Genomic DNA, 25,049 nt, shown 5'->3' on the forward strand with positions numbered 1-25,049 from the left:
TTGGAGTGTCATTGGGGAAATGTGTTCATCTTCCAGATTTGCGAGGTCAGAGATGGCCTGGCTCACAGTCTGTTCTCATTCATCCCAAAGGTTTTGTCTAAGTATAGAATAGTGTGAGATGTCTTTCTATGTGTCGAGCTCAACCCTTCATTTATTCATTAATTGATCAAGAGGTGTCTCATGCAATGTAGTGTGAGTTTAGAATATTTTGATGGGTCAGGGGTAAAACTATTCACACTCTGAATACGTACGGGCATGCAATCCCTCGGGGAATTGGTTCAGGCAAATTTCCGTTTTATGATGGAATGACATCATTATTTAATGAGCAGAATTCTTCCCCTCTCCCAAAGATGGGAACCCTGAATTGAATTCAAGGTCCACAGGTCTACCAGATGCTATAAGGTATGAGCAGTATATGTTACCGTGTACACTTTCCAAAAATAGAGCGGGCCTCTCCTCAGCTTCACTGCCAAGACCTCGTTGTTCCAAAGGTTCTCAGTGTTATCACCTCCTACCCAAAACTCCTTTCTCCTCATTGTTTTTCTTTGTTTTCTCTCTGTCACCACAGGAGAAGGTTAGTTCTCAATCATCCTGAATATTAAAAAAAAAAAAAAAAAACTAGGACTTGAAAAAAATGAGAATGATCAACTTCCAGGGAACAGTTCTCACGTTGATTCCTCGGTGCCCTTTACATCTGTCACCCTCACCACGTTGGCTGTCTTTCATTCTTCATCTCAATCTTATTTTCCCCTCTGATCACAACTCATCCTCTGACGCCACAGCTCATTCGTCATCGCGCTTTCTGATGGTGTTCTTTTTTCTGCTTCTCACTCTCAGCGTAAAGCTCACACCTGCACCCCAAATGTTGTGAACCAGGATTTAGTGTATTCCAAAAAACAATGTTAATTCTTCTTCTTCTTTTGACTTATAGCGTGGAAACCAACCAAAGGGAGAATAAACATGTCAGTAGTACTACACATGACTTTGACTGTACATTTCAAAGAATACAGCTTTCACATGCCGAAAGACATTTTAATCAAACACATGAGATTGCATCTGTTAAATTGAACTGCACTATATAATGACGAGAACTGATTGTAATGTTCACCCCCGCTGACATACTGATAGAGAAATCTATGAACAAAATTGTATCATGTTTAAAGTTTCGGTTAATTTGGGCATGTCTGGACATAGTCAGCGCAGAGGTGTCGGCCGTTTGGGCGGAGGGCCTTTTCTTGAGTAATCACGTCAAAGCAAGGGGTGGCGAACAGATGGAAGAAAGCTAGATTCAATCACAGAGTGGGAATAAACAAATTGCGAACAAAGAGTTGTTGAATACCAAAAGACAGTTTGGAACAGCTGTCGCGCCCAGGTGGACATTTGTCATCAGCAAAGTCTGTGACTTGTGTATTCGGGTAGATCAGATCACTACCCAGGGGCCGGACCGGGGGGCGCGGTATGCAAATCTCGGGGGCAGTGTCTTTCTTGTATTTTGCAATAAAAGTTCGAACCGGCGGAGAGGGAGCCGAGAGTGTGATCATCGGAGCAACTACCGTCGTTCGCTCTCAGAGATCCCATCCCGCCGATATTGAAGACAATTTTCCTGTGTGCCGAGTCATTTCTTTCACTTTGTCCGAGAAAATCTCTGACACATACCTTGCGCCACGGGCCAGTTTCTCACCAGCAGTATTCCCACAGACCAACGTAGAAATACATAGAAACTGACCATTGCGCTGAATGTAGCGTGCAAAAGCGAGTCTCGTACGTCCACTCTTCTTTGTCTTTTTGTTTTGGCCATTGCAGAAATTCCACAAAGATAGGATATTGGAAATCAAAGTAAAGCTGATTTTTCAGTGCTTTTTGACAGTTTTGTTGGCGTCTATGCCAGCCAGTCGCCACCTATATTACGCAGAAAGGTCTTGGTGCATAAGAATTTGAAGCTGAAGTGAGAAACCCCTACTTGAAGCAGGATTGCTGATATTGTGTCCTGAATGCATTTTTCTTTTTTTTAAGCTTTAGGCTCTTCTTTTCTCTTATCATTTGACCTTTTTTCCCACTTTTCCTACGAAGCTCTCCAAAGACTCTTGTTTTTTGGGTTGTTTTTTTTTTTTGTTTTACTAATTTTTGCTAGCTTGAGGGCTTATTTTTTTTACTACCGTATCACCTTACCAAGATGTGCGGCATGTGTACTGATGCACATGCCCCTGAGTTTTGCAATAAAGCTTCTTTTGGACTCTGATGAGCAATAAAAGTATTTTTTGTTGACTCCCTGTGCACCTCCGTACCAAATGTGCCAAGAGCTGGTACCAATCTGCATCCCAGTTGGTAACAATCTCCAAAGGTGACAGTGTCAATTGTCAAAATGTTGTGGCCAATGAGCGTATATTTAATCCAAAATCACATTGATCATGATCAAGACCACAAAGACTTCCAAGAAATGCACTCTCTTAACATCGCGTTCAATAAAGGTAAACGAGCGCACACATCAATGAAGACTCAAAAGGCATTTCTCATCCCTATGAATCATTTATATGGGGTGCAGGCTCTATTTTATCGGCGTCATTCCGCACCCACAGTTTGTTCCATCGCAGAAATATGACTCCTCTTCTTTTCACAAATCATAATTATTGCCTCCATGTGAAATCTCCTCTCAAATATTCAAGAAGTCAGAAGAAGTAAGAGCTATTGGCCGTTATTCCGTGAGCACTGTTCTTCTATGAGCTAGTCATCCTCTTCCTCTGATTGTGAGAACATGTTCACGTCAAAAATTATTTGTAATACAATGCAGGTGGAGACATTTGAAGTGAGGTTCCATTGCATGACATTCACAGTTAATATTTCATAGTGCACTACTCAACGAAATGCTACTCAGGAGCCCAGCTTGGTGCCTGCAGGCTAATTCCCTCATGGTGACACGCACTGTGTCCCTCCTTAACATGTAAGTCTATTTGTCGCATATTGTGTGAATAAGTCTTAAGGAATAACACACTCCGAGCATACACTCGGATTACTCTGTGTACTATTGAAATGCATTTCTACTTCCAGGTAACTGAGGGGTGTGTTCATATCCTGAGCACTACACTCATTGGCTCAGTAAAAAGCAGCAGTGAAATTGTATAATTCACTCTATTGGACATCAGATGGACGTGTGTTTACATGCTATGACAAAATATTCACGTTTGAGACAGAGGAGAGTTCATTGGGGTGAAACAGAGAGTTGGGAGTCAGGATGAAGACTAGTATTTCCTGTGACCTGTGCCGTCCGTATACAGTGTTTATGTTATTCCTTTGTTTTTGTCTTCCTTACAGCTTCTTTCACTTCCTTAATGATCTTTTTTTTTCATGTATTTTTTTGTCTTCACTTAACCTTCCCATGCTTCACTTTCCTCACTCTAACTTTCCCACGAGACCAGATGTCCTAATTTACTTGTGAAGACTTGAGCGGCATCACCCGTGCAGTCAAAGGAGTGGGTGCACAGCAGAATCGTACATAACACACTGTGAGGAGCCGAAGGTGGTTTCTACATTATGCTTGATATCGCTTGTGCAGATGGGACTGAAAACAACTGCCTCAGTCACACAATGTAAAAAGCCCGAGTGCAGCTGTGTGCTCTTACACTTACAAACTCACTGAAGGAACGGTAGAAAAATAAGTGATACGGCCTTACTACAAAGGGCATTTGAAACCCATAGTCAGGCATTTAATAATATTTTGCACATAAATAGGTGCGTGTAATTGCTGAGCACAATAATTACTGCAGAAGGAAAGATTATGATATAAATGTAAGTAGTGAAACATTAGTTATATTTAACTAAACCAAGGTTTGCTCTCATTGTGATATGGTGTACTGCGATATGCCAATAAATGTACTGGAAATTATTATTACATTTTTGGTTCTATTGTATTGCAATAGGTGCTACTCAAGCTAATATTCTTAGGTCATCTTATTTTTAGTCAAACACAAAAAAATGTTGAATTATTCATGTTAATATTGAACAAACAAGATAAAATAGTCAACAGGGTTTTTTGGGGTTTTTTTGTTTTTTGGGGATTTTTTTTTAGAATCATATTAAAGGGTTAATTTTTCTGTGGCCACTCTACGATGTCAAAGTGCTGATCAGAGGAGTCATGTTATGATTTTGTTTTTGTTGACATTTGGTTTTGTTTCCTCATGTTCCTTTTTTGTCTCCACCCGTTCTCATCATCCGGGTCCCTTGTGTTTAACCAATCAACTCGCTCTATCAACACTTTGTGTCTTGTCCAGGTGTTTCTTGTGGTCTCGTCACATTGCTTGTATTTGGTTCCCTGGGTTCTTGTCAGTCTTTGTCGGATCATTGTGTTCCTATCATGGTTTGTTTGTTGCTTTGGTTTGATGTAGGCTTCAATACTTTGTCCGTGTATTGGAGTGAGTTTGTCCAGTGTACTCCTGCAAGGACTTTTTTTGTTGTTGTTGTTTTTTTTTTTTTTAAATACATTTTGTTCAGTCCACCCTGCTCCTCCTGCCTCCCTGCTTGTTGGTTCCTCTACATCACGCAAAACTTGATGGAGGTCAGATCATTCTGTCAAGTTTATATATATAGTTGCATTATCATGTCTTTGTGTAAACGTATGTAAAAAAAATATATATATAAATCAGAATGATGAAAAAAAATCTTTGTTTGCATGACCTCAAAACTACATGAGATATATTGATTTTAAGAAGCAAGATACCTTTCAATAGTTTTTGGGGGGTTAACACTTTTTTTGTTGTTGTTGTTTTTTTTTTTTTTAAATACATTTTGTTCAGTCCACCCTGCTCCTCCTGCCTCCCTGCTTGTTGGTTCCTCTACATCACGCAAAACTTGATGGAGGTCAGATCATTCTGTCAAGTTTATATATATAGTTGCATTATCATGTCTTTGTGTAAACGTATGTAAAAAACCGCGACGCTTGGAACCAGAACCGAGAGCCCGCGCGGGGCTCGCCCTCCCGCCTCACCGGGTAAGTGAAAAAACGATAAGAGTAGGGGTATTTCACCGGCGATATATTGATTTTAAGAAGCAAGATACCTTTCAATAGTTTTTGGGGGGTTAACAATGAGTTATCCTGCCGTAGTTGCGAGAAACCTCGCAGTTCTCCGTGCAAATCATTCAATCGAAAGCAAAGCGATAGAGGGGGTTTCACTGTGCGTCAGATCTGAAAATATTGGGTTAAAGAGTTCAGCGCAGAAATATAGAGAGGATTTTGGCAATAACTGTTAATTTAGTGTATTAACTTCTAATTGGGTGCTGGTCTAATCAATGTGTTAAGCACTGTACAGTTTTAATAATGTAATTATGATCAGAATACTCCACATACTTAGCATCACCGTAGGCTGTTTGAATGGCAGCCTATGATTCCAGGTATTACCTGAATCGAGCAATTTGTGCAAGATTGCTGCCCATGTAAGCATAGCCACTCGTGTTTTGTTTCCTTAAAAGCTTTGTGTGTATGTGTCTATATGTAGGCTCTCTATTCTCAAACGCATACAGGAGAATTCTCGCAGGCAAATCTGTCAACAGTGAAGCCTATCCGATGCCGCAGAGCCTTTGAGAGTCTGTGCGCAATAATTGTGATTGGCAATTTATTATAATGACTCTGTTGAGCTGAGCAGCGGCACTTGTGTGTCTGCGTTTACTTTCTTCATGATTTTTTCCATACACGATTGGTTTGGATTTGGTAGTAGACTGCGGACACCACAGAAATCAGAAATGGCATCTGCAGAATGTTCGACCTACATGAATCACTTTTATAATGTATTCAACATGTGAACAAAATAAAGCAGAGAAGTAGTGCAGACAACCAAATTATTATGCATGTACATAAATCTGTTTTCCCAGGAAAGAGCCCGCTCAACGCATGTGCCTCTGATCTTGGCTTTTCACATTCATTTTCACACAACCTCCTAGATATTGTACGCTTCGACATCAACTCTTGACCGGCATGTTCAGCCTTGCGTTTATTTATATTTGTCCAGGTAGAGAAAGGCACTCTTCTCCCCAAGGACACACTTAGTGTGCAAGTCCTGCACAGGCTGACTCACCTAATGAGGAGTTTGAAGTTTAGCATGTATAGCTAGAAAAGTGAAGGATGTATTCCAATTGAATAGTGTATAAAAAAAAAAAAAAAAACATGCATCCATAATTTGTCAATAGATTTACAGGTTGTATACATGTTTTTTGACCGTGATTTCTCGATCTGGCTAGATTGTCACAAGAGAACACTTAGGTTTTTAGTTCATTTTTCAATCAGCCTGAGGAGTAGACATAAGCCACCGGTAAACTGCCAGTGTGAAGTGCAACGGAGGGAGAAAATAGAGTGAGGATGTATTCCAATTGAATCGTGTATAAAAAAAAAAATAAAAAAAAACATGCATCCATAATTTGTCAATAGATTTACAGGTTGTATACATGTTTGACCGTGATTTCTCGATCTGGCCAGATTGTCACAAGAGAAAACTTAGGTTTTTAGTTCATTTTGCAATCAGCCTGAGGAGTAGACATAAGCCACCGGTAAACTGCCAGTGTGAAGTGCAACGGAGGGAGAAAATAGAGTGAGAAGAGTGAGAATGAGATGTTGAGATGTGGAGGTGAAGAAGTAAGAGGGATACGATGAAGGTGAGTAAGGCAGAGAATTACTGATGCCATCAGAGCTACAATAGCCGACCATGGAATGACCCAGAGCACAGGCAGCAAACTTAAGGCCTAGGGGGCAGATCCGGCCCGCCCCAGTGATTTACATGGCCCGAGAAGGCAAATGATGTGGATCGGCTTCATATTTCTTACAGATTATGTTCACTGTTAACAAATATTTGTGTTACCAATCTCCTTTTAAAATACATTGAAAAATTGTTCAACAGACAGCTATTTACTGGTTTATGATGAAAATAAATTTCACCGTGAATTTGTTGTGTGTATGAGATAATATAGTGCGATCATACATTTATATGGGTTCACACTCATAACAGCCCACCAAGGGAATCATAAATATGACAAAAGTGAGTTTGACAGCCCTGACCCGGAGGTATTGTTGACTGCACATTTTCTTCTCTCTGTCTCGCAATGAAATTAGTTTTTTTGTGGTGTGTGTGTTGATTGGAAAAACACAGTTTTGTGTTTCTTTTGATGTTTTCAGTAAGTACAGTACATACCCTCAATTAAAATCCTTGAAATTTCGATTCCTGTGTGCATACCTGTCAACTCATATGGTTTAGCCATAGTTCATACGGATTTTGTGGTGAATCTTACGTATATGGCCATATCGCACAAATCATACGGATTCTGAAAATGTCCCTTTATTTTTTTTTTTCCCCCTAACAGGTAGTTCCGTTGCACATTTATATGGGTTCAAACTCATAACAGCCCACCAAGGGAATCAAAAATATGACAAAAGTGAGTTTGACAGCCCTGACCCGGAGGTATTGTTGACTGCACATTTTCTTCTCTCTGTCTCGCAATGAAATTAGTTTTTTTGTGGTGTGTGTGTTGATTGGAAAAACACAATTTTGTGTTTGTTTTGATGTTTTCAGTAAGTACAATACACACCCTCAATTAAAATCCTTGAAATTTCGATTCCTGTGTGTTTACAGAACTATGACAAAAGTATTACCGGTACTTTCTTCCTGACATTGCCAACCTTGTGCAGAGAGAACACAAAAGCCAGTTGTGTTTTTCATTCTTCCCATCAGTGTGTAGTTGGCGCTGTGTGCTCACAAAATTTAATTATTTGATGCAAAGCTACCATATTTATGATGGTTTCAAACGTTAAGCAAGACTTATTTGCTTTTGCATGTAGTTGGCGCTGTGTGTTCACAAAATTTTTTCATTATTTGATGCAAAGCTACCATATTTACGACGGTTTCAAACGTTAAGCAAGACTTATTTGCTTTTGCGTTGGAATTATGACGTTTTGCCACTTTGTTCAAAGCTTTTCTTGTTTGTTTGAAGAGCTTTCGAAAAATGTGCTTGAGCCATTAGCAAAAAAAAAAAAAAAACGTAAGCGCGCACGTGCGTGTGTGTGTGTGTGTCTGTGTGTGTGTGTGTGTGTCATGCTAGCTGTTACATGTTGATGTGTACCTCATAATGTGTGAATTGTGGTGTACCCAATATATTTTATTTTCAGATTATCCCTTTGCTTGCCTCAGCATTTCTCCGGGGGAATTCTCTTTTGCCCTAGCAACGCTTGCTCTCGCTCCACTTTCACATCACAACATTGTAATAAAGCCAGCAAGCGACCTGAGGCGGACGCACACTCGGCTCAATATCCAACGCACGCTTGTCAACTGGGGCAATAAGCTTGGGAGTAATCAGGAGACCAATTCCTGTTTAATGTTTCGCAGGCCAAAGTGATATTAATGGCAAAATATGTGGTGCGCTTTCAGATGCGTCTCGCATATTGATTGTGTTATTGTTTCCTAATTACACCCATTGCAATTCTTACAAGGGGTTGTGAATCTAATAACGCTCCGACTGATGAATCTCAAAGTCTAGGTGCAAAAGAGACTTACAAAGAAGGTTGTTTTCAACCCTTGCTACAGTACGTGCCTGGTCAGGAAAATCAAGAGCGATCAAAGTATCGATCAAAAAAGATTGGGCATGCAAAATTGCCTTACGTACTGATTTATGCCAGAGAAAAGAGAAAAAGAGACTTACAAAGAAGGTTGTTTTCAACCCTTGCTACAGTACATGCCTGGTCAGGAAAATCAAGAGCAATCAAAGTATCGATCAAAAAAGATTGGGCATGCAGAAATGGCCTTACGTACTGATTTATGCCAGAGAAAAGAGAAAGAATGATCAATTTGTGGCGATCATCACAAATCTGAGCAGAGGGCTCTCTCAAGTGTGCTTATTTAATTTTACAGCATTGTACACAGCGAGGCAAGTCCGACAGGACCAGCAGTCGTAAAGCGCTGCGATGACGACCACATTTCGCGTTGTCATTTCCATTTGTGGAGAATCCGTCAGCCACAAATGTTGTACCTACTGATGTTCTTCTGTCGTCCGTGTTCTGTGTGGGGGTGCAAATGCCATGTTAACGCCTCCAGGCCCGTTAAAACGTGAACGTGCCTTGCTGAGTACGTGTGAGAGGAGAAAAGTGGAGAGGAAATTGCACAGCGATGCATCTGTCTGGTTAAAGCAATGTTTCGCAAACAGGAGTCAACACCCCAAATCGATCATGGCTATTTTTATTTATTTATTTATTATTTATGTATTTATTTTTGTTAGTAGAGGGGTGTCAGCAAAGTAAAATTATGAAACAAGTTTGATTCATCTTCAAGCACCTTTTTGGCAAGGGACCCCGTAGAAGGAGGTAGAAAATTTTCCAAGGGCCCCCATGGGCAGCAAGTTCATTTGATACCTGGGCCTGCAGTAGTGACTTACCTGACCTCATCTCTAAGCACAATATAACAGAACACAACTTTTACTTACACATTTTGGAGCACTTCAAACTTAATATTACCTGGTAACTTGATGAAAACATGCAATATGAGTATAAAATACATTATACTTAGCAGAGATGCTGTTTATCAAATATATTATTGATGTGTGCAGATTACTACAGATGTGGTCAACTAAGGATGGGAAAATGCCGATGTCATCAAGGGCCACTGCACTGTCCCAGTGAGGTCAAAAGGGCTGCACCCTACCACAAATAGTTATCATTATCTTACTTCCCTTGAGGGCAAAAAATCTATATCTATACATAATAAAATGAAAATAGTTTGAAATATAGGAATACTTGTTTTTTTAATGAGCAGGATAAATAGTACATAATTAATGATGATTAAAGTTGTTATCTTTGTTGATTGAAATGACGCCTCTTCAGTCTGGGGCACAGAGATTTTTTGTGCCGGTTAACTCTTTTTTATGAGTTTTTCATGCTTGGGAGCTCCTGTGCAATGCAAGTGATAGGACCAAGGTGGGCTCGAATTTCCAGTGCCCTCATTCCCCAATGCCTCAACCAACTGGCAGTTTGGTCTCTGTTATTTATTTAATGTCATGTATAAATGTTGATTTTCTATGCATAGACATCTACATATATTGATATCTGCATACTGTTTGTTTGTGCAATGTCTCTATGGAGAATTGTAAAAAACTCGACGACCTGCCACTGGAAATAGCCGCATTGCTTATATAGTTTACGTCAGCCAGCACTACTGATTCTGAAGGCCCTTGGAAGATTAAATTGACATGACATGGCATGTCAATGTATGTTGCTGTCACATAACAGTTGCACTGAGGATTTATAGGACTGTGTACTTGTGTGCATGTACAATTCTGTGTGTGTGGGTGTGTAACAGGTGCATCATGCTCACTTGAGATCTAAGTTCTTGTTCACAGAGGCAGAAGTAACCTAAGGTCAACCACACACACTCTGCTGCTTTGGGACCATTCCCCCAGGCAATTATTGAATTTTCAAATTAAATATTTCATAGGGACACATGCATACCACTCGACTCAGAATTAAAATCAATCCCAATGATGAATGACTTGCCAACATTGTGAGTAGTGTACATTTGAACAAATGAACTTTTCCAGAAGATAGCAATGTGGTTTTGTAGCAGTTATTTATTTATTTAATTTTGTCAAATTGAGGTCCAGCATGAGAGCATATGCACAGAAATGCCGTAGTTGGGAAAGCATGTGTCTCATGCAGTTTTTCTCAAAGTGTGATGGCCCAAAGGCGTAGAAAACAAAGTCTTGACAGTGACATGTGCTGGCGCCATAATGTCACCCAGTTTGAGATAACGCCACTATGCAATGCTATTCACTGCATTGACCATTTCTAGAATGGACCAAGATGGATATTTTTCAAGAGTAAGCTCCCAATACATATATTATGTGTTAATCTTTACTTGAAGACCTAAGTAGGTTTTGGTGTAAACGTTTGAGAATTACTGGTGTAATAAATATATGTAGATTTTGTTTGGAAAATAACATAGAAGTTACTTTCTTTTTCACCAAAACCTCTCGACGTTGCTGCTGCTGTTGTTGTTGAACTTCAAAAAAGACTTCTTGTGTTTGTACTGTGAACTACACGGCATCATTCTGATAATATGATATTACTCGAATACATCTTATTCAAATGTTAGAAACACCTGTCAGGATGATACCGTGCTGAATTGTCCACCACTGCAAACTGTTGCAATATTGACTGAAAACCCCTCTGACAGTGTTTCTGCGAACAGAGCATTATTCTCGTTGAAAGCTCTCGCACTGGATGTCAGAAGATTGACAAAACAGTCTGTGTAATTTACATCCACGATTAGGTTTATTATAGAATCCGCAACGGTGGCATATTATTTAGCGATGAGCGGCAAAATGTATTGCTGGCCTTTGACAGATTGATGCACCACTGTGGGATCGAACCTGAGTGCCAGCACATTGAATTTCGTGCTAAGAATATCCTTGACTGTCACCTTCTAAGCTGATGAAAAGATGTTTCATTCTATTCATATTGAAGCCTCGCTGCACCCTCGGCTCTGCACTTGTGAACAAGCATGATGACAACAGCACAAGCAATTTGAAATGAAAGTGTGATGTCTCAAAGAGCTCTGCATTCACACCCGACTTTTGTACGTACATCGGTGTCCTCTCTCCATATGTAAAATTACCACTGTGCTAGTGAACTGTCGCTGCTTTTTCATTTAATTCCTTTTTCAGCAGCATGAAACTCGGGGGACATTTTATTGAACGGCGAGACTTTTTGCTTTATATTTCCCAGCAATTCTCAAAGCTTTACTCTAAAGTAAACATGTGAGATGTGCAAGCTTGACATTTCTTATCCCTCATATCATAAAAGGGGGGGAAAAAATTAAGCATTCATGGTTAGAGCATCCTCACTTCAAACAAAGATTTAAGTGTTTTTCATTTAATTAGTTTCATCTGTTCAAATATTTGACAGCAACCTATTTTGAACCTGTGCCAGAGAACCTTGCTTGGCACAAATGCAAAAACACACATTGCAATGTTGCTTTCCTTTCATCTGCGAAATGTACCGTGGAACCTCATAAGCCGACATTTTTAATTTCTTAAAGATCAGATACATTGAGGACATCCCCGCAAAAGAGACACACATGGTCACCCCATGTGCACAAAATCACTTTCACTGTTGTAAACATTCACACGCAGTTGTGAAGGCGTGAAGACGTAAGGCTCAAATCTGCCACTGCAGTTTTGTTTTGCACCGCTGCACTATTTTCTATTTGTTCACCCCAGTCACAGAGCCCTATCCTTTCACACCTCTTTGCTCATCTTTCATCTTTCTCACCACTCTTTTCTCATCTCCCTTCCTCCTTTTTTGCCTCCTACTCGGCCTCCACTTGAAGGTTTGTACTGACTCCGTATGTAAGTGTTTCTATACAGCGTCGTTACATTGTAACTTGAGAGAGAAAAAATAACTCCTGTTCACCTCACAAGAAACCCAAAGGATATATATACATGATATAGCTTCACATTGAAATTGAAAAAGAGCTATTCAAGAAGCTAACCATCACATCTTCTTGGAAATTGGCCCATAAATAAAGAAGCATTGAAAATAAAGAAAAATTTGAAAAAAAAGAATAGTCATTTTAGGTTGCACCGACACTGGCAGGCATTGACGCCTTGTTCAATATCTCAGCTAATCATTGCATTTGTTCCAAAATCCGAGTTGATGTTTTAAATCTTACATGCTGCTAGATATGATGATGTGGGTCCACTTGAGGCGTGAGATCCAGACAAAATATTCTCTAACATGACAGCGCTAGTTATTAACAGTGATCACATATGTGTATGCAAAGTGACTCCTCCTCCTCCTCCAATTGTGCTTTTCATGGACAAATAGTTAGAGACTTAGTGCCTCATCTATGGTTGGGTTTTATTTTAATCTCTGTTTCTTTTTTTCTTTTTTTTTTTGTGAAGGCCATTTTTTAGTGGAAAATGCTGAGTGGAGGTTCATTAGTGTTTTTCAAAGAATTTTGAGGGTTCACAAAAAAGGTTTTTATTTTCAAATGCATTTTAGTGAGTGTCAATTGTATGCCGATTTGCGAATATCCATGAATATGCAGTGTATAGTTTTAAATTGGAATATCACATTCATCCCTACATGGCAGACATCGCTAAATATTTTTTATCCATCCATCCTTCCATTTTCCGATCCGCTTATCCTCACAAGAGTCGCGGGGGGTGCTGTAGCCTATCCCAGCCAAGAACATCCAAACTCCACACAGGGAGGCCAGAGCTGGAATTGAGCGCAGTATCTCTGCACTGTGAGGTCAATGCGCTAACCACTATAGCCGTAGTATTTTTTATTATTCTGATTATTATTTTTACATACAGTATTTATATTTTTTATATATTTGGATTGTTCAAACCCTTTGTTTTTGAAGCCTAGATCTTTTATGCGTGAGTATGAAATTTATTAAGAAACCGTGATATACATTGGTTCAATTAAAAAAAAAAAAAAAACAGACATGCGTGTATCCATCCATTCATCCATTTTCTGATCCGCTTATCCTCACAAGGGTCAGGGGGTGTGCTGGAGCCCATCCCAGCTGTTTTCAGGCAGTAGGCGGGGGACACACCCTGAACTGGTTGCCAGCCAATCATAGGGCACACATAGACAAACAACCACCGCACTCACACTCACACTCACACTCACACCTAGGGACAATTTAGAGTGTTCAATCAGCCTGCCATGGATGTTTTTGGAATGTGGGAGAAAACCGGAGAACCCGGAGAAAACCCATGCAGGCACCGGTAGAACATGCAAACCCCACACAGGAAGGCCAGAGCTGAATTTATCGAACATACACTCCTTATCAAACAGCAACTTTAGTCAAGTATAGTGTCCTCATAAGTCAGTGAAAGGCTTTCAAAACTAATTGTGCAAGATGAAGCAGTTTGTGCGTAAACAAAAATTGGAGTCCTTCTTAACCTGGCATGAACAAACCAGGACAGTCTGCCATTTTTATGATGCACGGGACAATAGAATAAAAAGTGCATTTCATTTGCAACTTTGTTGATGGAATGATTTGATTTGCCTTCTTGTATTATGATGAAGTTTTACAGCACTTTGAATGGTTGAATTGTGCTCTACACACAAATTTTCCTTGGTGCAAAACAGGCATGGCCATATTTCAATCCGGACCCTTTTGTTTGTTCATTGAACTGTATTCACATCAAGCCTGACTTTCACCACCATGGAAACTGTTGCAACACTTGCATAATCTTCTCGCAAGGCTCTGCCTTTTTCAATCCATCGCTCATTTCCCCTCTGCCTGCACTGAATTACCACAGCGCACAGACGGCCACGCATGCGCACGCAAACATTCATCATCCAAGTCAAACTCTGATCAGCACATGTGACATATCTGCGGCGAACTTTGTACTTCGCTCAAACCGACAATTTCACGGATGCACATACGCCCATAGTGTATCCCAGTGCTCTGGATTAGAGATACAGATTAGAGATTAGGGCCACCAGCGGGATTACCGTACACAATTCTCACAAGTCCCGCCTATCCTGAAGCGCCTCTCGCCTGATCATCTGCAATGCTGATTGGTCCATCCAGACAGAAGGGGTTGAGGTTTACATCATTGCACTGATATTTGTTCCATAATCCTAAATTAGCACTCTCAAAATGTCATTACCGCTGAGGATTTGCATTGTTTTCTGTTCTAACCGTTCTCCATTTGTTATCTGTTCTTGTCTTCCTCTGTTGGCTAATCTTCAAAACTCCACTTCTGAAGTCCTTGCAGCCTTATTAGTTGACTTAATAACCTCAGTTCATCAATGCTCTCTCGAAAGTGATCCCATCGCTTTTACTTGGTCAGTTTTATGGATTCATTTTCAGACAGATTCTGATAAAATGGTTTGAACGATCCACTTACCTGAAAAGTCAAGAGTATATAAGTACAGTAACAAAGTAGTCAAATCCACAAATAGGAATATTGACACAATTGTTATTTTTTGGGCTCTGAATGACAGATTTGAAACGACAGGAACAAGGGGTGCTTCAACTGCAGACCTTCATCTTTAATTTGAGGGGATTTACATCAAAATCGGATGAACAAGGAAGGCATTACAACAGCCTGTATTTGTGCTTCCTGCTTTTAAAGAGACCAAAAGTTATGGGACAATTGGCTGCTCCGATGAGCCACGGCCAGGTGGGCATGTATGGCTGCCAAAAAGAACTGGTTCCCTTGTTTTTATCGGTCATGTGACTGTTGACAAAAGCAGCAGGATAAATTCTAAAGTGTTTCGGGCAATATTTTCTGCTCATATTCAGACAGATGCTTCACAACTCATTGGCCGGCGCCTCACAGTGCAGATGGACAGTGACCCGAAGCAATACTGTGAAAGTAATAAGAGGCAGAAATGTTGTGCAATGACCAAGTCAATCACCCAACCTGAATTCTCTTGAGGGCACATTTCACTTGCTGAACTGAATTTGCGCATTACTTTTGGCCCCTTAAAAAGTGGCCGCCATACAAGTAGATACAAAGTGCTGTGATTCCTACGCCGTTCACCTGATTTGGATGTAAATACGAGCAAAGCGGCAGTTAAACCGTATCTTGCTCCTTTCATTTAAAATCCATTGTGGCGGCGTTTCAAAGGCAAAAATGAAAGTAATGTGTCCATTTGCCAATATTTATGGGCCTAACTGTACATCTGGTAAATGCTGGAAGGCTGCAGTAGAATAGGAGCATGCAGTAGAAGACTTGGCGTTAGATTCCACAGAGCGTCTCGGACGTGGGTAGGTGAAGGACTGGGAGAGGTTTCAACTGTATTGATTGCTGATTCACCACATCTCTTACCTGGATGTTCGGGCACACTTATTTTAAAATGGACTAGATAAATAGTCTGTTAGTGTTTGCATTTGTGTGTGTGTGTGTGTGTGTGTGTGTGTGTGTGTGTGTGTGTGTGTGTGTGTGTGTGTGTGTGTGTGTGTGTGTGTGTGTGTGTGTGTACTGCATATCATGGGAGGAGTGAAAAGTCAACTAAAAATTCCTCCAACCTGATAGACTTGAAAGGAAATTAGCTTTTAGCATGAATACACAGATGAATTTAACCTTCTTTTCAACTGCAGTCATTTCCCCGGCCGCTCCAGGCGCAAATAGACATTGACCTTTATAAAGCTTCATTTGAACTTCATCGATGTCGCAAATAACCAACCGAGTGAATATGTAATGGTTCCGTAACAGAATTGGACTCAATAAACATTGACTCGCACAAAGGTATACAAAAATATTTATTTTACAGCAAAAATGGCGCAAAGCCAACAAAGTACAAATAATGACGCTGATAGGCACACCAGGAGAAAACAAAAGAAACCAAAAGTGCTTGCAAAAGGGAAGGGAAAAATCAACAAAAATACCTTGTCAACAAAGGACAAGATGACCCAATCGTGAAAATACCAAAACGGAGAGTATTAATAAACACAAGCAAACTACTTCCACGAAAAACGGAGAAAGAGAATACCGAGCAGCATTGAAATGATTGGCCAAATCATTTGTGATTTCCTCCATGTATTTGTGTGTGCTTTGTGTGTTTGATAGGTGAATGCCGTCATGCCATTTGGGTGCCTTGCGCTGCGAGATGGGCAGACTTATGATAGCATATCTGATGTGACAGACAAATATGAAATTGGCCATGTCCTCCGAGCGTAAGTACTATAAATCTTTGTGTAATGTGTTTTGACTCGTTCCTTTTCTGCAATGTTTCATTCATTGACATTCCCATTCATATAAACAGTATGCATACAAAGGAATTGTGTCAGGAGCTCCAATTTTTGGGGGGCTTGAGAATCCAATCATTTTTTTTTCAGGACTGAAGTTGGTCATACAAAGGCTGCAGCTAGCGCTATGAAAATTTTTATTAATGGTCACTTTTCAAAGGTGGCCAACCAGCCGTTTAATTTTGCTCATGGTTGTGGCGTGAAAATCGCTGCTGCTTTTCGCCCTACTGAAAACCTATTGCAGCAACACACATGCTCGCTCACACGTGCGCGCGCGCACACACACACACACACACACACACACACACACACACACACACACACACACACACACACACACACACACACACACGCACGCACGCATGGCCATATGGCAACGTCAGCATCTGGCCTCAGAGATTTGTGCGGATCTTTTATATAACACATAGAAGGCCAAACTTAAGTGCACTTCATCACGTGGGGAAAAGAATATCTGCACTGTAATTGTTCTCTTGTTTTTTTTCAAGAATATTTAACAATATGAGCTTCCCATTTAACAAATGAACACCTGAACACGATTTCCTTTACTGCCTTTATAAACTATAAAAGAAATGTTCACTTTTTTTTTCTTTAATTTTGCATACTACTGCTTCTCAGTTTATTTTAAACCTTTATAATTCCCGTTTTTTTTTTTGTCACATTAAAATGATATCTTTTGTTCTGGGTCAGTGAAATAAATGTGGTAGGATTCTAAAGCTTGGTTCAACTAATACTGTCAATGCACTTGTTTTTCTTCCTGTCTCTTTCATGTGACATAGAAAGGAGTTCTGTGAGCTGTGCCTGGCTAGGGACAGACAAACCAACAAAGTCTTTGTCTGCAAGAAGTTTCTCAAGAAAGATGGCAGGAAAGTCCGCAAGGCCGCCAAGAATGAGATCATGATCCTGAAATTGTACGCAGTCCGTGTGTGGACAGAAGGATGTATGAGTGAGAAGTTGTTGGAGCAGAAAAAGCAAATTTGAGATTTTCATGATGGTCTACATCAGGGGTCACCAACCTTTTTGAGAGTGAGAGCTACTTCATGTGTCCTGATTGTGTGAAGGGCTACCAAATTGATACACATCTGAAATAACATTTGTACAAATTACATTTAATAATATTAGCATGTGTTATTTTTAATACTTAATGATTTTAATTTTCAGGCTCTGATCATCTTAAAGATGTCTCATAATACTGCCCGTGTTTGCATTTTTAAATCATAATTTCAACTAGCAAATCACAATCCTAGCACTGGCGGGCTATTGGTGTGGTCCTCACGGGCACCACGTTGGTGACCCCTGGTCTACATTAATTCTTCTTGTAATGATAAATAAATTGTGCATGACATTCGCGATTCCCAACGACTGTCCCCCAGCACATTCAGGTGTCATAAGACCTCATTTCGTGTCCAATTTCACTTGGGAATTTGAACGTATCCATCCTCTTCTAGTAGATGGGAGAAGGTCCAATTTACCAATTTGTGTTGAACTGGACAAACCCAGATTCCACACCCTTAGTGTAAACTTGTAAGTAAATACAGACAATTATTCTTTCAGCATTTATACTTCTCATTGGATTTTTATTTGTACAATATGTTGCTTGGGAAACAACACTGCCTAATCAACTCCCTCTACCGATACAGTATTCTTATGACGGACGGGTTGACATCATTCTATTAATCTGACTCATTTGACGCTTTTCTAGGGTCAACCACCCAAACATCCTTCAACTCATAGATACATTTGAGACCCGTAAAGAATACTACATCATCCAGGAACTGTGAGTGTCTTGCTTTTCATGTATGGTATCTTACCTGAATCTCGATGCATGTAAATGGTCGGTGAACAATGCAGTACCCAGAAATCCGTCAGCTCAAGGGGCCAGGCAGAGCATATGCTGTTTTTACTGCGTGCTCTGGTGTAGTCCTCCACCGCTGAAAGATGTGTGCGATTTGTTGAGATATTTGCTTTCTCTAACACTCGACACTATACTCGTAGCCCCTGAGGCGATGCTTTACCTTACGAGGATCGATATCCAGCCAGCCAAGCGTGTGTTTGCAACTTCTTGTCACGCAATAACTGCAGATGGGTTGGTTGGGTTAGGAGAATTCCGACGGACAAATTAGGTTATTGCAGTCGCGCTTTCAGGCTTTACAGGCACTCATCCTGCTTTGGGCAAGCCACAACTGCCTCACCTATCATTTATATTCTTGCCAAAGATAAGTAATATTTTAATTGCTCATAGTGGTATTTTAGGGCCTGTGGAAGCAGATTGTCTTACTAATAGACATAAGGAGCGAACTGCGTTAAAAGCGATTTAAGGCATTACAACATGTGGCTGGCAGCAGCAACTTGGGTTTCTGCTCATGTTTGTGCATGTGCGTTTTCGCAACAGGGCCACAGGAGGAGATGTCTTTGACTGGATTCAGGACCAAGGCAATTACACAGAGAGAGATGCCTCCAACGTCATCAGACAGGTGCTGGAGGCTGTGGCATACTTGCACTCTCTCAACATTGTCCACAGGAACCTGAAGGTACTCTCACGTTCTGCCATTTCTCACTAGTAGCTTTGGCCTTCGTGATCAACCCATCAGTGCCCATTTGCCCTCAAATGTCCTCTGGTGGTAGAAGGTGGAATTTTCTTTTCGGCTGCACTGTATGTGGAATTGACTTATTGAATGATAGAAAGTTAAATACATGATGATCTCAACCGGGTCTTTTACCCCTCATTGTTAAAGTAGGTGTGCAATAACTAACAATTGTTTTGTAGCCTCCTTCTTTATTCACTCAATTTAACAAACTGCACAGTTGGTACAGCCCAGTTACATCGTATTTATGATTTAATTATATATTTGTATTTATATTGTTAGATTGTTTAAGAGGTTGGTACACAACACGTGATCTTTAAATTTGAAGATTAAAGTAAATAATGACAGTTAGAATTTTAATGCGGTCGGCTTGATTCATAACATTTCAGCATTCAGCATCATTATCAGTCACAATTGCATCTGTTGAAGACATTGTCGTTGTATATTGCCTCAGCAATTAACAGTTTGAGACATTTTTTTCTTATAAGAGGCTTCACTAAAAGGCATATAACTGCAAAAAGTGGCCGGATGAAAAAGACCTTTTCAAAAGGCCTTTTTTTTACATTAAAGTAAAAAGAGAAAATGTGCTGACCTCTAAAACAACAATCAGGTGTCGTGTATATTTCACAGTTCAGACAATCTCTGATTTCCACATTCAGTATTTATGTCTCGTGTTCTTGTTCTAATACTCCTCATGTTCTATTTTGTTCGAAATATGTGAAATAATTTGTCTCCCATGTCACATAGCTGGAAAACCTCATGTACTACACAGAAAACAACCACAACAAAGTAGTTTTGCGAGATTTCTATCTGTCAAGATTTGAGAATGGGCCCATCACAGAACCCTGTGGCACACCAGAATACTTGGGTAAGATTTGACCATTTACTAGAAATAATCAATGGGATTTGTCCAATCACGTTGACATGCTTAGCTCGTGTTATTTCTATTGGACTTCCCACAGCACATTTTTGCAATTGTTTAATTTTACACTTTGTTCAATTTTCTACACACGTACTTTACTTTACACTTTATTCCTATTCATAATTTTCAGACTTCTAGACCTATAACAAGGGGAATGGACGAGCAGTCCTACCTTTAAAGTAAATTAAAATGAACAGTGAAACCATGTGCTGGGTAGAATTATGAACAAGATATGACAATATTAGGATTACCACCTATTAGTTTCATTTCGATCAAACATTTGTCCCGTCCCCTCAGCACCTGAAGTAGTCGCTCGTCATCGATATGGCCGACCTGTGGACTGCTGGGCTGTGGGTGTCATTATGTTCATACTGTAAGTCTTCATAATTTGTACAAATTTAACAATTGCAACTTTTTCTATAGCAGATCACAAATATGGTTTTGTTTTTGTTTTTCAGATTATCAGGTAACCCTCCTTTTTATGATGAGACAGAAGAGGAAAACACAGATCTACATAATCGCATCATTTTCTGTCGAATTGTTGCTGGTGATTTTGAGTTTGATTCTCCGTACTGGGATGACATTTCCCCTGCAGGTACATGCTTTCGCCACACGATGGCAACAAATATCTTCAAAGAGATTGAATTTAATATCACACAGTGACCGGGTTTCTCACTTAGATCGATATTATCCCAACCTTGTCAGATTAAAATAAAACCATGTACACGCACATAAAAGTATTACAGGAAGTTTGACATTTAATATATGAACATAAAATTAGAATTTTCATGCATGCAAGGCAAGATGAAGTGTATAAACCCTTAGGTCCGCTCAGTAATGATCAAACAATAAAAGGAGTGACAGGACTAATACAAATAAAAAATGGAATTAGAGGGTACATAACAAATGGAGGGAAAATATGAACAGCAGATGCATTTGTTCAAATAAAACAAGCTTAAAGATAAGTCGATCACTTATATAATAACAATAATCAAGAGTCTAACAAGAATAAGCAGTACAGAAAATCGATGTATGGATGTCAGAACAAGTTAAAGTTAAACCATTAAGGGTTCTATAGTTTGCTAGTGATCTGCTTTTAGTAGCATGTACTGTGGAAAAGAAAGAAGTATGAATGATGCTCTTCAGAATTTGAAGCCAGGGACACAAGTGTTAACTCTCACAGATGCTAATTAAACCACAGTAGAATGGAATAGAGTTCATTGCCATTTGTACAAGTTAAAAACATTAAAAACAGGTACAATTATTGTGCATGTCCCTGAGTCAGTGATAACAAATCAACAAACTAACACGTTGCATATGAGAAAAGTATAAAATACAGCATAGTCATACTAACTGCTCAGATTTGTATCGGTTTATTGGTCAACTAAATAATTTCCTCCCCATATCCTCATTGCTGTTAAGCTTGGTTGCATCAACTCTTTCAGCTAAGGAGCTCGTCTGTCGACTCATGGAGGTGGACCAGATGCTGAGAATCACAGCACAAGATGCGCTTTGGCATGAATGGTATTAAGTGTTCACATTGCCGCATTGTCACAAAAGTATTTCGACACAGTACACGGTCTCACATTTCGAGTGCTGCTTTTGTCAGGATTGCAGGTAACGGTGCATCTGAGAAGAACCTTAAGGATGGCGTCTGTGCCCAATTTGAGAAGAACTTTGCAAAGGCCAAATGGCGGGTAGGAAGCCAACCTCACTCGCCATCTCTTAACATAAAATTAAGCTTCAGAGAGAAAGTAGTCGGAAGGGGAAGGCTGGAGGTATCCAGAGTATAAGTAGTATGAATTATTTGGAATGATGTTTAAAAATAGTCAAGATGCACTGACACCACGTATTTTCAGACCGAGTAAGAGTAAAAGTACTTACACTTGAGTACTCGCTGATACCAAGTACCGATACTTAGAATAACGTACATCTTGCAGTTGTGATTAGAATGTTTCATTTGAATTAAATATTGTTCAAAACACAAATTTCCTTGAACCAGGCATAAGTTTCACTCAAATATAACTTTTGTCATTGCATTTTTTAACAATCTTGCCACACATTATACTTAAATGTAGCCTGAAAAGTTTCGTTTATGTTGTGTTTCAGTCTGAACGTTAGGGGCATTCTGCAAAAGGATTACAGAGACAAAGAATGTAATGTCTGACAAATACACAAGTAGGAAAATGGATGCCAGGTTACCTCTGTGTTAAATTTAACAAAGAGAGTAAAAGACCACTTCTTGAGAATACAAGCTATAAAAACAAAACTGTGACAGGGTACCTGAAGGGATACTTTATCACACAACTCCATGACATGTATTTGATCGCCATGCCTTGAAGCTTTGAGACGCAAGGGGAGCAAGAGGCAACAAAGCTCGAAAACATTGGTACCTATCGGACGCCACCCGAGAAGAATTCATCCTTTCTTCAGGGTATAATTTGCAGAGAGCTATCAAAGTATTATCTTTCATTTACTTTGAAGTAGCGATGGACAAATGAAGCTTCATGAAGCACTTGTGTAATTTTGGAATCCTCTAGATGGCACGCTTGCTCTAAAGATGCAGTGGAAATTGAATGTCCACTGCACTAGCTTTATTGTTTCAACCAAGAGCACCATCTAGAGGAGGAGAAATATGTCACAAGTGCTTCATGAAGCTTCATTTACCCATCACAACTTTGAAGTATCGTCATATGATAAGTTGACATACGATCATCAGCCCAAAAGTTATAGGTCAAGCTCGTAAAGTGGTAATGTTATCAAAGCATCAGAGCATTTTTCTTTAGAGCGTAAATTTGAATACATACTATATTAGCACCAATAGTTATATTGGTTTCAGTGCATCGCTCGAGAAAGTGTACATCATAATTAATAGATACTGTATCACAATGTGACCATGTCAAATGTTAATATCAAGGAGAGAGCGGGGGAATATGACAATGGTATTGCTGACCTAAGAGTACAAGTAACACCCATAAACCTCTTCTCTCTTTCCCCATATAATTCCCAGGAGTTAAAGGTATTGTAGATCATTATGAGTACTCGCTGATACCAAGTACCGATACTTAGAATAACGTACATCTTGCAGTTGTGATTAGAATGTTTCATTTGAATTAAATATTGTTCAAAACACAAATTTCCTTGAACCAGGCATAAGTTTCACTCAAATATAACTTTTGTCATTGCATTTTTTAACAATCTTGCCACACATTATACTTAAATGTAGCCTGAAAAGTTTCGTTTATGTTGTGTTTCAGTCTGAACGTTAGGGGCATTCTGCAAAAGGATTACAGAGACAAAGAATGTAATGTCTGACAAATACACAAGTAGGAAAATGGATGCCAGGTTACCTCTGTGTTAAATTTAACAAAGAGAGTAAAAGACCACTTCTTGAGAATACAAGCTATAAAAACAAAACTGTGACAGGGTACCTGAAGGGATACTTTATCACACAACTCCATGACATGTATTTGATCGCCATGCCTTGAAGCTTTGAGACGCAAGGGGAGCAAGAGGCAACAAAGCTCGAAAACATTGGTACCTATCGGACGCCACCCGAGAAGAATTCATCCTTTCTTCAGGGTATAATTTGCAGAGAGCTATCAAAGTATTATCTTTCATTTACTTTGAAGTAGCGATGGACAAATGAAGCTTCATGAAGCACTTGTGTAATTTTGGAATCCTCTAGATGGCACGCTTGCTCTAAAGATGCAGTGGAAATTGAATGTCCACTGCACTAGCTTTATTGTTTCAACCAAGAGCACCATCTAGAGGAGGAGAAATATGTCACAAGTGCTTCATGAAGCTTCATTTACCCATCACAACTTTGAAGTATCGTCATATGATAAGTTGACATACGATCATCAGCCCAAAAGTTATAGGTCAAGCTCGTAAAGTGGTAATGTTATCAAAGCATCAGAGCATTTTTCTTTAGAGCGTAAATTTGAATACATACTATATTAGCACCAATAGTTATATTGGTTTCAGTGCATCGCTCGAGAAAGTGTACATCATAATTAATAGATACTGTATCACAATGTGACCATGTCAAATGTTAATATCAAGGAGAGAGCGGGGGAATATGACAATGGTATTGCTGACCTAAGAGTACAAGTAACACCCATAAACCTCTTCTCTCTTTCCCCATATAATTCCCAGGAGTTAAAGGTATTGTAGATCATTATGATAGAGAATGGAATGACAGAGCGTGGGTGGAACTGCACATTCAGTCTGGCATGAAAAAGCATCTCTCTGTGGCTGGAACTGCATTTGAATTGATTGTTTTATGGCTAAATAGTCCAAAAGAACTAAATGTGAAGAAAAAAAGCAGTCAGCCATGAGGTGTGTTGATCATATTTTGACTGGTGAAGGTCTTCTCACGAGCTTTGTCCATGCACTTTCACTCTGCCTGTCCCAGAGGAGATCCACTGTCCCACTTTTCCTTTTCACAGTCAAAAGTGCAAAGTGGTTGGCTCTGCTCCTTTCCTACTCCTCATCTGCACTCGTCAATTAAACGAGTTTAGTTTTACAAATACTGCAAGATCATGATCAGCAATGGAGATGTTGGGAGAATTGTGTCGTTATGTTGGTGTAGATAAGGAGGGAGTAAAATGGAAAGGATCCGGTGGCACCACTGTGGACCATTTAAATGTAATGATTCAATGTACAAGGACCCCTGTCATTCCTCGTATCAAAATCCACATTGCACCTCAATGTTACGATTGCGCTAGTTAACTAGAAGCTGCTTTACCATCTGAACACCATTTCTGTGTTACAGTAGTTTGA

At 39.7% G+C, this 25,049-nt stretch overlaps 1 protein-coding gene across 3 annotated transcripts in view; it reads left to right on the top strand.

Moving 5' to 3' along the window:
• Positions 1–25,049, top strand: part of camkvl (CaM kinase-like vesicle-associated, like) — a 35,898-nt gene that overhangs the window by 8,737 nt on the left and 2,112 nt on the right. Inside the window, exons 3-12 of one of the 3 annotated variants that reach the window (XM_019891691.1) lie at positions 16,561–16,667; positions 17,537–17,668; positions 18,460–18,534; positions 19,150–19,288; positions 20,090–20,210; positions 20,562–20,637; positions 20,723–20,859; positions 21,710–21,788; positions 21,874–21,961; positions 23,275–23,283. In XM_019891691.1, the coding sequence (XP_019747250.1) occupies positions 16,573–16,667; positions 17,537–17,668; positions 18,460–18,534; positions 19,150–19,288; positions 20,090–20,210; positions 20,562–20,637; positions 20,723–20,859; positions 21,710–21,788; positions 21,874–21,961; positions 23,275–23,283 (951 nt within the window). In that variant the 5' untranslated portion in view covers positions 16,561–16,572. The remainder of the gene's footprint in view (positions 1–16,560; positions 16,668–17,536; positions 17,669–18,459; positions 18,535–19,149; positions 19,289–20,089; positions 20,211–20,561; positions 20,638–20,722; positions 20,860–21,709; positions 21,789–21,873; positions 21,962–23,274; positions 23,284–25,049) is intronic. The other 2 variants (XM_019891693.1, XM_019891692.1) reach the window with 2 other exon arrangements.

Source organism: Hippocampus comes, unplaced genomic scaffold (genome assembly GCF_001891065.2).
Source record: "Hippocampus comes isolate QL1 unplaced genomic scaffold, H_comes_QL1_v1.1 scaffold174, whole genome shotgun sequence".
Taxonomy (NCBI): domain Eukaryota; kingdom Metazoa; phylum Chordata; class Actinopteri; order Syngnathiformes; family Syngnathidae; genus Hippocampus; species Hippocampus comes.